Source organism: Peromyscus maniculatus, chromosome 13, assembly GCF_049852395.1.
Source record: "Peromyscus maniculatus bairdii isolate BWxNUB_F1_BW_parent chromosome 13, HU_Pman_BW_mat_3.1, whole genome shotgun sequence".
NCBI lineage: Eukaryota > Metazoa > Chordata > Mammalia > Rodentia > Cricetidae > Peromyscus > Peromyscus maniculatus.
This window is the reverse complement of record NC_134864.1, coordinates 40,366,889-40,380,212: the sequence shown is the minus strand read 5'-3', so window position 1 is coordinate 40,380,212 and position 13,324 is coordinate 40,366,889. Positions and strand designations below refer to the sequence as shown.

The 13,324-nt window shown below is 56.0% G+C and overlaps 3 protein-coding genes across 5 annotated transcripts in view; 2 read left to right on the top strand and 1 right to left on the bottom strand.

Moving 5' to 3' along the window:
* The first annotated feature begins 2,041 nt into the window (after nucleotides 1-2,041).
* Gpbar1 (G protein-coupled bile acid receptor 1) lies at nucleotides 2,042-4,531 on the top strand. Its single transcript, XM_006972207.4, has 2 exons — nucleotides 2,042-2,167; nucleotides 3,374-4,531. The coding sequence occupies exon 2, from the start codon at nucleotides 3,416-3,418 to the stop codon at nucleotides 4,409-4,411; it is 996 nt and encodes a 331-aa protein (XP_006972269.1). The 5' UTR covers nucleotides 2,042-2,167; nucleotides 3,374-3,415; the 3' UTR covers nucleotides 4,412-4,531.
* Nucleotides 4,532-4,685: 154 nt separating this feature from the next.
* On the bottom strand, nucleotides 4,686-10,027 carry Aamp (angio associated migratory cell protein). Of its 2 annotated transcripts, none has more exons than XM_006972205.4 (11): nucleotides 9,581-10,027; nucleotides 8,932-9,090; nucleotides 7,959-8,078; nucleotides 7,239-7,378; nucleotides 6,843-6,987; nucleotides 6,570-6,653; nucleotides 6,362-6,477; nucleotides 6,154-6,257; nucleotides 5,918-6,008; nucleotides 5,605-5,759; nucleotides 4,686-5,153 (listed from the first exon to the last, which is right to left on the bottom strand). In XM_006972205.4, the coding sequence occupies exons 1-11, from the start codon at nucleotides 9,699-9,701 to the stop codon at nucleotides 5,078-5,080; spliced, it is 1,311 nt and encodes a 436-aa protein (XP_006972267.1). In that variant the 5' UTR covers nucleotides 9,702-10,027; the 3' UTR covers nucleotides 4,686-5,077. The 2 variants fall into 2 exon arrangements, with proteins under 2 accessions (XP_006972267.1, XP_006972268.1); XM_006972206.4 differs by having other exon boundaries at nucleotides 8,932-9,087.
* A 62-nt stretch (nucleotides 10,028-10,089) lies between these two features.
* The window catches only part of Pnkd (PNKD metallo-beta-lactamase domain containing), an 85,199-nt gene continuing 81,964 nt past the window's right edge, over nucleotides 10,090-13,324 (top strand). Inside the window, exons 1-3 of one of the 2 annotated variants that reach the window (XM_006972204.4) lie at nucleotides 10,090-10,221; nucleotides 10,941-11,109; nucleotides 12,210-12,570. In XM_006972204.4, the coding sequence (XP_006972266.1) occupies nucleotides 10,155-10,221; nucleotides 10,941-11,109; nucleotides 12,210-12,396 (423 nt within the window). In that variant the 5' untranslated portion in view covers nucleotides 10,090-10,154 and the 3' untranslated portion in view covers nucleotides 12,397-12,570. Of the gene's footprint in view, nucleotides 10,222-10,940; nucleotides 11,110-12,209; nucleotides 12,571-13,324 lie in introns of those variants that run through there. The other variant, XM_015985993.3, reaches the window with a different exon arrangement.

The following is a 13,324-nucleotide window of genomic DNA, read 5'->3' as shown; positions in this document are numbered from 1 at the left end:
CTTTCCACGTCATACCACACACAGTGTTTAGATAGAGCAGAGAAGAAACAGACATCCCGAATCTCTGGGGAAGGAGGCTGGGAACAGAAAATGGGCTGTTTATTCCTGGCAGCGCCGTGTCCAAGGGGTCTTGCACCACTTAGGTCCAGCCCCAGACAGCTCTCCCAGAGCCTGACTCACGCACCGCTGCCACTCGGTGGGTCTGAGACTACCGGCTTCCTCCAGCTTCCTGCTCTGCTCAGTCTCCCCGCAGAAGCCCCGCCTCCCCAGGACCAGGAATGTGGGCTGCGGGGCAAACCATGCCAGAGGTCTCAAACCTCCAGCCTGTGGGCTGCATTTCTCCAAGGGAACAGACGTCCTCCTGCTCTGTGAGGAGGTTTGCCTCATCTCAATTCCAGCCATCTTGCTGCAGTCTCGGCTCCTTTCAGCCCTTAAGTTTGGCCGGGCTCCTCTCCCCCATCACCCTAAAGCTGCACTTGATAAACAGTGCAGTCCAGACACAGAACTTGGCTTCCACACAGTGAACATGCCCTTCTCTCACTATACCTAATGTCCTCAGTTTTCCTGTGAATGAAAAAATACCATTCCTTTGATATCGTAGGCTCCCTGTCTGCCTTTCCCGGCAGAGTGCGTGTGTGGAGGGGACAGATGCAGAGAGGAGCAGAAATCCCGATGATGTTAGCATTTACAGCAATCAAGTACTCAAGAGCCAAGGGTCGATCTAGTTCCTGTTACCTCCTTTGCTGGAGGGGAGTCTCTTATTTCCTTCCTTGGTCTGGTTTTGTTGGTTTGAAACAAGGTCTCACTATGTTTCTGAAGCTGCAACTCACTGCAGCCTGTCTCAGCGCCACAAGTGCTAGGATCACAAACCGGCCTCGGGAAGTCAATTTTGAGCCCCACTGTGCAGATAAAACTGAGTTGTATCTGGCGGTAGGAGCGCACGCCTTTAATCCCAGCACTCGGAAGGCAGAAGCAGGTGGATCTCTGTGAGTTCGAGGCCAGCCTGGGCTACGAAGTGAGTTCCAGAACAGCCAGGGCTGTTACACAGAGACACCCTGTCTTAAAAACCAAAAAAGAGAAAGAAAAGAAAAACTAAGTTGGGAGAACTTCAACAATTTGCTCGCACAGCTGAAGCAGTGGGGGCACAGCCAGCCCCGTCGTCGTCATGACGACCACAGTATACACCTCAGCCCCATGGAGGAGGCCGAATCAGTCACTGGAGCTGACCTCCCCTCACTGCTGTCAAGCATTGTGTCCACAGGTACCTGTGACACCCCATGACGTTCCCCACCACAACCCCAATGGGTGGCTTTTCCTTTAAGAGAAGACAGACAGCATTGAGATAGGCTCACTGTAGCCCAGGCTAGCCTCAAACTTACACTGATCCCCGTGCCTCAGCCTCCCAAATGTTGGGATTACAGGGCTTGAACCTCTACACCAGATCCACTTGTGCCTTATGCATACCTCAAAACTTGACTGAGAAAACAGTTGAGGGCTGGGGAGGTAGCTGAGTTGATCAAGTTGAAAGGTGTGTAGGATGACCCCAGACTAGGAAGACAAGGCTGGATTTCTTAACTAAAAGGCTCATCTAGTGATGAACGTTGGTGAAGATTCTCAGGCCCCAACCCTCAACCACATCACCCCCCCCCCCATCTTGCATGCACACTATTTGGTGTATGTAGCTATTTGTGGGCTGCTGTGGCCATTCAGGGTTTAAACTACCTAAAATAGCTCTATTAGCTGGGGGAGGGGGTGGGGGGAGGTGCTATGTGTCAAACATTGATTGGCTGGAATGCATTCCCCAGGAAGAGCCTGGCAATGACAGCATAGGTTCTCGGAGGTATGGAAAACCACCTAGGTTTCACGATGTGGCTAGGGAAGGTTCACTCACACAGGAGGGGAGGCCTCTCAGCAAAAGCCGTCAGGAGGTGCCAAGTCCCACCCCAGAGGTGGAGCCAAGGCTGAGGCCCTCCAGCCTGGACTCCTCCATCCCTTCAGGAACCCACGCCAGGGCAGAGCCTGAGCCTGGTTCCTGCTGTCCCCAGCATAGAAGCGACATGCACTCATTGGCCAGGACACCAGGCATGGCCCGAGGAGTGGCAGCTGGGACTCTATGATCCCCAGAAGAAGGCCCAGCTAGCAAGCGCCACCTGTTCCTAACAGCCATGTGAGTAGCTACACCCCAACCCCTCCAGGTCCCATCCTGAAGAGGTCTCTGCAATGGCTTAAGCCACTGGAGTATTCGGGAGGCACGGTTCCCACCCCACCAGGACATTACCCCTGGATGTTGAGTTCTATCTTTACTCTGAGGGGGGTTGGTGAGGGACTGAAGGACTGGGAGATCCAGCTCAGGCTAGGTCCCCGTGGTTTAGTAGTAAAAGTGGATGGTATAGTGAGGAAGGGGATGAACCAGACAGAGGGCTGCTGGAGAGGGAAAGGCAGGCCGTTACCGGGGAATGATGAATAAGGCCAGGAGAATGGAAAGGCATCGGGAGCGCAGTCCTGGGAGCTGTTGGGATGGAAGGAGAGCATCTCTCAGCCTAAGGTAACCAGAGAGCTGATGCAGGTCCTGGGAGAGGCCCCGAGCAGGGGAGGGCAGAATCCTTCCGTATTGACTTTGATCCTAGCAACAGCAGATGCTCCCCTGTTGATAGGATCCAGGACCCCTCCCACTGGCCCTTGAATGTGGCCTAAGGCTGAGAGGAGGGAGCCAAATAAAAGCAAGCAGCAGGCAGGGTCAATCCGGAGGTTCCGCCTAGTCCCCTGGGTTCAGCCTGTGTTTAGAGGTTAAGGGTGGGGGTTCCTCTGTTCTTAGCACCCCCAATTCCTTGCCAAGCATCTCCCCACCCTACCCTCTAGTTCCCAGGAAGGGCCTGTTGCTAGTGTGGAGCGGACGAGTCAAGTTTATGGGCTGGAAGTCCTACCCGGAGGCTGTTCACTGAGCTGTAAGAGGTTCCAAGTGTAGACTGGGTGGGGGTGGGGGCACAGGGCACTCTGTGACTTCTCAGTCCTGGCCTTTAGGGGCCTTTCACCCAGTGGCTGTCTGGACACTGTCCTCTCTTGGCACCCCAATGTGGGCAGGCAAAGGTTGACACGCTTTGGGTAGGATGCCTTCCGGTCTAAACAGATATAAACACAGCTGCCCTGAGGCTAGAGGATGACTGAGATAAGGTGAAGCTGCCCAGTGTTATTGCCTGAAGGCAGCTTCTACCAAGATAACATACAAGGAACTAGGTTGCCAGAATTGAGTTTCCAAGCAAAACCAAAAGCATGACTTCCCTATGTCATTGTTTTACGTTTCAACTGAAAAAATAGGGTATGGCCCAGTCTCAATCTGCGGCTCCAGCCTAACCCCGGCCACTCCTCCATCCAGGCATGCTGACTGCAGCTCCAGGCCCTCCATGTGCCAAGACCCATGATGCCACCCAACAACACTGGGGAGGTGGCCAGCTCCATTCCCACGGGGGCACTGGCGCTTTCCCTGGCCCTGGCAAGCCTCATCGTCATCGCCAACCTGCTCCTGGCCCTGGGCATCGCCCTGGACCGCCACCTGCGCAGCCCACCTGCCGGCTGCTTCTTCCTAAGCCTGCTACTGGCCGGGCTGCTCACAGGGCTGGCACTGCCCATGCTTCCGGGGCTGTGGAGCAGGAGCCACCGGGGCTACTGGTCCTGCCTCCTTCTCCACATGGCCCCCAACTTCTCTTTCCTTTCCCTGCTCGCCAATCTGCTGCTAGTGCACGGGGAACGTTACGTGGCTGTGTTGCAGCCACTGCGGCCCCATGGGAGTACGCGGCTAGCCCTGCTCCTCACCTGGGTCAGCCCCCTGCTCTTTGCCAGCCTGCCCGCTCTGGGCTGGAACCACTGGAGCCCTGGTGCCAACTGCAGCTCCCAAGCTGTCTTGCCAGCCCCCTACCTCTACCTCGAAGTCTATGGGCTCCTGCTGCCTGCTGTGGGCGCTGCCACCCTTCTCTCTGTCAGAGTGTTGGTCACTGCCCGCCGCCAGCTGAAGGATATCTGCCGCCTGGAGCGGGCAGTGTGCCGCGATGCACCCTCAGCGCTGGCCAGGGCTCTCGCCTGGAGGCAGGCCAGGGCGCAGGCAGGGGCCATGCTGCTCTTTCTGCTGTGCTGGGGGCCCTATGTGGCCACTCTGCTGCTGTCGGTGCTGGCCTACGAGCGGCGCCCCCCACTCGGGCCTGGAACTCTGTTGTCTCTCATCTCACTGGGCAGCGCCAGTGCCGCAGCTGTGCCCGTGGCCATGGGTCTGGGCGATCAGCGCTACACAGCCCCGTGGAGGGCGGCTGCCCAAAGATGGCTGCGAGTGCTTCGAGGAAGAGCCAAGAGGGACAGCCCGGGCCCCAGCACTGCCTACCACACCAGCAGCCACAGCAGCATGGACCTGGACTTGAATTAGGAAACCGGCAGCTACGGTTGCCTCCCGGGAGCCTTCGCCCATCTCTTCTGCCCTACTTCTTTGGATTGGAGCCCTGGCTCCTTGAGACCTCACCCTGACCAAATAAATCCCTGGCCGCCATTTCAGGTTATCTCCTTCCGTATCTCAACGAGGGAGTGGGACAGGTTGACTGCTCTAGAAGGACCCAGACACAGAGGGAGCACCAAAGAGATCTCACCTCCAACTAGGCACTGGCCTCCTGTCCAGGCACCACAAAATGCACGCAGACACTGCCTCTGGGAAGTATATTTTATTTACATTTTTAAAATCTGTAACTAGTCTCTCTTCCTCCTTTCCTTCCCCAGAGAGTTGGGAAGGGAAAGAACGGGAACCTCAAAGACCTACCCCCCACATACAAAGACGCACCCCATGGCTCACACCAGCAAATCAAAGTGAAAGAAACACGGCCTCCTAAAGGGCCCAGGGCTGGACAGGGGAGGGAGGGCCTGGGAAGGCGGGTCTCCAGGGAAGAAAGGGACAAGGAGTGGACAGGTCAGCTGGAGGGATTGGAAAGCAGTCCACTGCCCTCCCTCCTGTTCCCTCTGCACCCTGCACCTCTGCTGGGGTGGGGGCAGGGGTCTCCCTTTATCCCCCTCAACACCAGACGCCATGCCAGAGCTGCGGCCGCTAACGGTCAGGTCTCTGGACACAAAATACTTTCGCTTTGTGGTCTCCTGACGTTGTCACCACCAGGGAGGCATCTCTGTGGACAGAAAACGGGTGATAGGACTGAGGAACCTGAGGCCTAGTCCAAGCCCATCCCCCAGAGGTCCTAGGGCATTTGCTCCGGCATCACCTCTATTCGAGGTCCCTAGCTGAGTCTGCACGTGGTTCTCAAGCCAGGGAGCCGACTCAAGAATGTCCGTGAAGACCGCAAGAGAATCAGTGAGGGAAGCCCCAATATGGGAGCAATTCAGAGCCCAGGGGGACAGCTTCATTCCAGTCTCCTGCCTCACAATGGGTAGCTCACTGCCAGTCTGGGATAGGGCTGGATCCCAGGACTGTGACTGCACAGGTGGCCTGGCATTCCTTCATCGCGGGATGCAACCAGGTATTGGGTCTCACCTCTCTCAGGAATCGCCTCCCATTGCCCAAAGGACCTGTGCTACCTCCCACCAGACCCCCTTTCAGGAGGAACCAGCCCTTATACTTACTTGCTGAGGGCAAAGTCCAGGATCTCAGCAGTGTGGCCCCGGTAGTCAGTGAGCAGGCGGCCAGTCCGGGCATCCCAGAGACGAACAATGCCGTCCAGGCTACAGGTGTACACCACAGCAGTGCCAGCCTCCCACAGCAGCTGAACAATGCCCGACTGTCCCGGAATGTGACACAGTAACAAAGCAGGGCAAAAGTCAGGAGGGAGAGAAGACACTGTCCCCACCTTCAGAGAGAGCCAGGCACAGAGGACAGGCTGCCCCTTAGCTGGGCACAACAGCCCACCGAGTAGGTACAAAGCCCCGGACATCATACCTGGTGCTGACATTGGTGCCGGAGTGTCTGTGTGGACAGGTCATAGATAGCCAAAGTTCCATCCAGATAGCCAACGGCGGCCAGAGGCATCCTGGGAAGCAGGAGACACAAAGAAGGCTGAGACTCTAGATCCATGCATCTTCCCTCCTCCCTGGTCCTAATGCCTGGGTCCCTCCGCAAAGCCACCTCCTCCCTCGTCTCTTGGGTTTGCAGGCCGAGGCTCTGCTCACACTCACACGCTGCAGAAGCCCAAGGACTCCACAGAGTTCGACTCGCTCTCCTCCCCCTCTCCCAGGCTGGGCTGGGAGGCCACTGTCTCAGGTCTGAACACACCCACCACCTATAGGTAAGAGAAGAGGGTCACAGAAATGAGCTCCAGGTCCCTTAACAGGGGAAAAGGACGGGGAGGGGCAGAAGGTACAGACAGAAGCCCAAGCTACATACTTTGCCAGTGGTGGCACTGATCAGCTTGGCCTGACAGTCCACAGAGCCAGTGAGGATTAGGCTGCCATCCTGGTTGGTGGCAACACAGGTCAGAGGGCCCTGGTGACCCTCAGTCCCTAGGACAGAGCAGGGGTACACAGACTCTTGAGTTCTGCACTGGCTCTCGGGCTACCCCGAGCCCGGGTCAACACCCTCGCTCCTCTGATACCTTTCAGTACATGGATGGGGTTTCCCTGCTTGAGGTCCCAAATCCTGATGGTACCGTCTTCATAGCCTACCACGGCTCTCTTCCCTAAGGACCAAAGGACAGGGCACACTCAGATACACCCAGCAAGGAATGAGCAGGGAGAATCAAGTAGGGGACCCCGAAACGGGTCACCGGCAAGATCTAGTGTGGGGCAGCAGGAGGCTGGGATGACTGACTGGAGTAGCCCAAGCCACCGGATCCACCTGTACCCCAGGAAGAGGCGGTTGCTCTCACCGTCAGGGAGGACGCGGCCACAGGTTGCAGGGCAGTTGGGACCCTGGAAGGTCTTACAGTCACCATTGGGTACCTTCCACATCCAAGTGTTACCGTCAGCTGTGCCCGCTAAGAGGACAGGTGCCCGAGGGTGCCACTCCATCCACTGGGCAGAGAGCAAGGATCAGCAAGCAAGGCCTGCTACCCAGCCTATCTAAGAGTCCATGAACCCCACCCAAGGTGTCCCTGCTTCGAAGGCTGGCAAGAGCATTACAAGTGAACAGACATTGCGGGAGCTGGGGTGCTGTGGTTCAAGGCCAGCCTCTCCAGTATAGCTACGCCTGCCCCTACCCCTCCCAGAAGTGCTCATCCCTACTTGAGGTCCCACAGAGTTGAGGACCACTCCAAGGATCTCACCTCCAGGTCTCCTGCTTCAAAGGACCAGACTTCTTCCTTGGTGTCGACCTGCCATACTTTTAAAAGACCACTCATGTCTCCTGTGGCCACTAGGGTGGAGTCATGGCTGAAACCAGCACATGTCACAGAGTCTTTATGGCCTGCAAAGAGAAGTGGGCAGGTTTTGAGTTCAAATCTGCCTGAGAGATGCAGCAAATTCAAGGCTAGCCTTGGCTACATAGTAAATCCAAGGCCAACCCAAACTATATAACCTTAAAAAAAGAAAAAGTGGCAGAAAAAGAACATTAAAAGGTGTCTCAATGCTGGGGACATGTGACCCGTGTATCTGGCCACCTTTTAAAAACAACTAACTAGAAAAACAGGTAGAAGGGCCTCAGCAGAACAAGTGACCAAACTCACTGCCACTCCAGGGACCAGGAACTCCAGGTTTCCCACGAAGGCACTGTTGACCTGTAATTCAACCCCCCAAAGCCTAGGTCTCCTAGGCATACTCCAATCTTCTCTGTGCCTCCTCCTACACCAGTACCACCTCCTCCTGTGTCCACCTTAGCCACACTCCTTTGGCCAATTAGCACTTCCTGTCCGAGTGCCTGCAAAACTTATTCTTCTAGCGTGGGTTCCTGGATCCCGCATGAGACAGAAGCTAGTCAACAGCTGCCAGGTGTTCGCACAGGCCACCTGCCCAGATGTCCAGAGGGACACAACTCCCCAGCCTCTCACCTGCACACTCGAAGAGCAGCTCCCCATCGCTGAGTCTCCACACAAAGGCTTTGTCATCTTCGCCCCCGGTCACTGCCAAGGTGTTGGTTTTGGGGTCCAGGCTCACACAGAACACAGATGCTGTCCCAAAGATAGTCCATGAAAAAGGGGATGGAACTGGGCTCTCACCTAGAGTTCTGTCCTTCAGAACCTTCGGGAAGCACACCCCCCTCTCCCCACAAAGCCATAGGTATTCTCTCCTGGAAAGGTTACAGCCAGTTGCTGTCTGAAGCACGAGGTTGTTAGAGAAATCCTTCCCAAGTCCTCCTCCAGAGCATCCCCCCGCTCTTCTGTTCCCCTTACCATCCCACTCTGAGGTACAAGCCAAAGGGGGGTCCTTTGCACAGCTAAGAGCACAGGCCACCACCAGGCTGGGTGTGAATTAAGTGACAAGAGCTTCAGGGGACTGGCTTCCTACGAACCAGCTCCTGAGAAGATCATTGTTAACGCTGCTTTTGGAGCGTCGCTTGTCTCGCTTGTCTTTAATTTCCATTAGGGTTACCTCCATTCACTTCCATCCAAGATGACTTTGTTTTGTTTTTACAGGGTTTTTCTGTGTAGCCCTGGCTGTCCTGGATCTCACTCTGTAGCCCAGGCTGGCCTCAAACTCAGAGATCCACCTGCCTCTGCCTCCTGAGTGCTGGGATTAGAGGTGCATGCCACCACTGCCTGGCCAAGATGACTTTTTTTTAAAAAGAACACCAAGATCCAGCAAGCTAACAAAAGTGATAAACTGTTAAACCGCAGAGGTAGGATTTGAACCCAGGTCTCTCACTCGACCCCACTGCCAAGCCTAATCCCTTTGGCCCTTCCTGTGGATTTCCTGTCGGCTTTCCTATTTGTCTCTCATAATATCCTGTCCAGGACCAACGCGGTCATACTTAAATGCCCATCTGCACTGACCTGAGGGGATCCCCTCCCAAAGGCCGCCTACCTGAGTGCAGTGCAAAGGTGACCTCGCTATCATCGGGGCCCTCCATGCTGCCGACCACCCCTTCCTGGGGCTCCAGGACCCAGCCCTCGTCATTGCCGTCTTCCTCTTCTTCCTCTTCCTCGAAGTCCACGTCTTCCATCTCCTGGGCCAGATCATCTGCTTTGGGGGGAAAGGGTTAAGAGATGGCTCTCTCGACATCACGGACAGGCGAGGAACGGGGTGAGGGGTGAGGAGGCGTGAATCGGGCGACGCTAGAGGTGGTGGTGGGTCATGTGGCCAGGGAGGTGAGTTAAGGTGTCCGTCCCTGCACGTACCGAGCAGGAGGAGAGCGCTCGGGGGGCGGGGAAGGGGGAAGAGGCCAGGTCTGAAGACCTGGCGTTGGCCAGCGACCGTGTGGGAAGAGAGGACAGAGGGCATGATGGGAAGGGGGTGTGTGAGGGGAAGGGCCAGGGGAGGCGTCAGGGAACCCCCACCCAGCCAGGCCTCGAAACTAAGTGTGGGGGGTAGGGAAGGAGGGCCGGGAGGGGAACGTCGGTAGGAACGGCCGGTAGGGAAGGGGGGAGGGGAGGGTGGGGGAGAAGCAGGGGTCAGAGGCCAGGGGTGAGCGCCTCCTGTCCGTCCCACGGGCCTCCGGAGCGGCAGTTCTCACCCGGGTCGGGCGGGCCGGGATCCAGCTCTACCACTTCGATGATCTCCTCATCCCCGTGGAAGCTCAGCGTCTCCAGCGGCGGGGTGTCAGCGGCCGCCCCGCTCTCCGATTCCGACTCCATGCGGCGAAACCGACCGATCCACTTCTCCGGGCCCAAACGCCTCCCAGAGTCAGCTCGGCGCGACGACGCGGAACTCGAGCCCCCTCCTCCCCGGGAGGAAGTGGGCGTAGGTGACTCCCCCCCGCCGAAAGAGCGACGGAGCCCGGACCAATCGCGACGCAGGTGGACTGGCAGGGCCGCCAATCACGAGGCAGAGCCGGGATGACCAGGCCGGGGGCGTGGCGGGAGAACCCAAGCTCCGCCCGACATGGCTCCGCCCCCGGCTGGAGGGAAACAAGCGAGCGTGCGCGCCTCCGGGGTCTCCTGGGAGGAGTAGTTCTCCCGGGCCCTCTGCGCGGGCTTCTGGGAAGTGTAGTTTCTGGTCTGTAGGCAGGACGGAAGGCGCGGGGGAGGCCCCTTACGCAAACTACAATTCCCGGCGGGGAGCGCCGGGAAGGGGGGTGGGACCTGAACATGGCGGCGGTGGTAGCTGCTACGGCGCTGAAGGGCCGGGGGGCAAGAAATGCCCGCGTCCTCCGGGGTAAGGAGAGGGACCCCCCCGGGAGGGCAGAGCTCTAAAACATCCCATTCCTTTCACACCCCACTCGGCACGACAGCGGGAAGCCAGGCTGCTAATTGCTGCCCACACCTCTCTGCAGGATCTTAGAGAGTCTGGGGGTGAAAGATGCTCTAGAGGTCACCCAATCTAACCCCTGCGTTCAGGTTGCACAGCATGTCTAGGGTCTTGCTGCTCGAGGGAGTCCCAAAGAAGCCCTTATTCTCCCGCGTTCCAGGGGTTTCACACTCACCGCAGTGCAGAGGGAAGAGCCTGGGCTTCTGGAGGCTTGAGTTCTAGCTCGGGGTAATTAGCAGTTTGACCTTGTGCGAAGCAGCTCGTCCCTCGGGGCTTCGGTTTCCTCTTCTATAGTACGAGGGGATGGAGTTGGCTAACCTTACGGATAGCTAAAGGTCCCGCAGTTTTAAAACAGTTCCCCCGGATTTCCTTCCTACGTATGTCTCCGGTGACTCCCTCTGCAGTCTTTCTCAACCTGTCTTCTGAATAGGAAGAACAGCAGCGAAGCTCGCTGTCCTGGCACCAGCCCGAGGAGCCCGCAGTGACGTGGAAGTAGCTTCCAAAGGTGTCACCTCGATGGCGATTTTCCCAATTCTCTTTGGATTCTTCGCAGCACTTGTTACTCCAAACCGCAGGCGCTGCCCTCCCTCATCTCCTCTCCTGACCTGCCGTTCTTGCATTCACAGGGATTCTCTCTGGAGCCACAGCTAACAAGGCTTCCCAGAACAGGACCAGAGCGCTGCAGAGCCACGGCTCCCCTGAGTGCAAGGAGGAGCCTGAACCCCTCTCTCCCGAGCTGGAATACATTCCCAGGAAGAGGGGCAAGAACCCCATGAAAGCTGTGGGACTAGCCTGGTGAGTTTTAACTGCCCCTTTGCCTACCGGTGCACAGAAGGGATGTCAGGACCTAGAAACTTAAGTTGCAGATGGTGAGCTGAATCCAAGGAAAGAGAATTGCTGCCTTCAAGGGATGGAATCTCGGAGTGAGGCAAGGGGGTGGGCTTGGGAGGGGGGACAATATGTAACATTGGGGAGACGGTGGCTTTTCTGTGGAGCGAGTTGAGCTGATCTGATTCCGACTTGGGTTACTGGTTTCATCCTCTTGGGAGCTGGGGAAAGGGGCTAGACTATGTAATTAATTAAAATTGTGTTAGAATATGTTGTGTAGAAGCTAGAAATGGTTCTGTGAGTTTGTTTCTGATTCTGGCTTTAATCCATATCATTCATTGGCCAACATTAAAGGAAAAGGAAGGGAAATTAACATTTTTTTTCCAGCAAGTGCCTGATGTATGACAGTACGTCGTCGTACAATGTTTTTAAGCTTTCTGAGGTAAATGTACTTCTGTCTCACCAAGGAGGGAACTGAGACTCCCAGCTGGGATTCTCACCAGGTCATGACTTCGTGCTCTTTGGCCCCTACCAAGACCCCCTTCTTTGAGTACTAGTTGCTCAGATTAAGACTGTTGGTTGATGATATACCTTAGCGGTTAAGCACATGCTTAACATTCTTGAAGCCCTAAATTTAATCTGCAGCACCAAAAAGAAAAAAAAAAAAAAAGAGGGGTCTGGGAAGGGATGTGAGACAGTTTAGGCAAAGAGGACCTTTTCTAACTCACAGAGGGCTACTTACTCTGTCACACTTGAGCATTCAGCAGGAGTACAGAGGCCCACGAATATCAGCCATAAAAAGGAAGGCAGGACCACACGGGGCCGTTAGTGCCATGCCTAGGAGTCTGGAGTTGGCCGGGATATGATAGAGAGCTATTAGTGTCTTAGGCAGGCAGTACCAGGATCAGATTTGTGGGTTCCCTCCAGCAGCCAGCACAAAGGACAGGTAGACACAAGTATCGCCACCAGAGCATTGATCCATTTGGCAAAGCTGGACTGATTCTTCCAGCTCCTCTGGCTCAGTCCCAGTCCCTGCCCAAACCCGGTGCACATCTCCCCATCCCTAGGGCCATCGGCTTCCCCTGCGGTATCCTCTTCTTCGTCCTCACCAAGCAGGAAGTGGACAAGGACCGTTTGAAGCAGATGAAGGCTCGGCAGAACATGCGGGTGGCCAACACGGGCGAGTATGAGAGCCAGAGGTTCAGGGCTCCCTCAGCCCAGTCCCCTGAAGCTGGGTCCGGGGTACAGAACTGAGTGAGGATCACTGCAACCTTGTACTAGACCATTGACTGGAGGAGTCCTGTGTGGCTAATTGTGGTCATTTCCCAGGAGGCCCACCAGAGGGCGCATGATGCTCAAGCTGCGGCCAGCACCCACCTCTTCAACAGAGGAACCAGCCAAAAGCAAATAAAGTTATTAAATACTGGCGCGGAAAGGAAGCAGGGCTGAATTTGTAAGCCTCAGGGAGGGGAGGGGCAGAGTGGGGCTAGCCGCTCATCCCTGCTCCCTCACAGAAGACCTGTGTTCCCGTCTGGGTAGTGGAGTAACCGCAGACGTGAGCGCAGCAAGCCTGGGTACAGGCCCCGGAGACCCAAGCCTCCAGAGCCACTGGTCAGGAAGGCAGGTTCCCATGTAGCCTTAAACTAGTTAGAATCAGTCAGGCATGGGCATCTTTAATCTCACCACTCAGAAAGCAGAGGCAGGAGGATCTCTTGAGTTTGAGGTCAGGGTAGTTCCCAAGACAGCCAGGGCAACGTAATAAAGAGACCTTGTCTCAAAACAAAACAGTCAAAGGCAGCATTCAAAACGTGGCTGAGGGGGGAAAAAAGCATCCAAATATGTCAGCCTCTCTGGGTCTCTTTTTCCTCGTTTGTAAGAGAAAACTAGTTTGCAAGAGAAATTCTAAACCCATGGTCTAGCCCCTTTCCTGCAAACAAAGGTTATGCAAAGACACAGCGTCACGGGGAAGTTAAAGCTGGGGAGCTTTTTACAGAGGGTCCATGACACAGACGTGCAGATCTGAGCTCCTTTCCCCAGCCAGCTTTTGACACTCCAGCAGGCTGTCTCGCCCATCACCAAGAAGTGTTCCAAGAAAATGTGCTCGGTTCCATAGAACGGGCTGGAGACTCAGCCTGAGAGGCAAAGGAAGCGGACACTTTGGCCCGAACCACCACTTTACAGT

What these genes read in the sequence shown, in the direction of transcription:
- Gpbar1 (XM_006972207.4), top strand. Translation starts at nt 3,416, where the DNA reads ATGATGCCACCCAACAACACTGGGGAGGTGGCCAGCTCCATTCCCACG.
- Aamp (XM_006972205.4), bottom strand. Translation starts at nt 9,701, where the DNA reads ATGGAGTCGGAATCGGAGAGCGGGGCGGCCGCTGACACCCCGCCGCTG. An exon ending in TCCCGGCCCGCCCGACCCGG is followed by an intron (nt 9,091 to 9,580) that starts GTGAGAACTGCC and finishes TTCCCCCCAAAG; the next exon opens with CAGATGATCTGGCCCAGGAG. An exon ending in CCCCATCCATGTACTGAAAG is followed by an intron (nt 6,478 to 6,569) that starts GTATCAGAGGAG and finishes GCTCTGTCCTAG; the next exon opens with GGACTGAGGGTCACCAGGGC.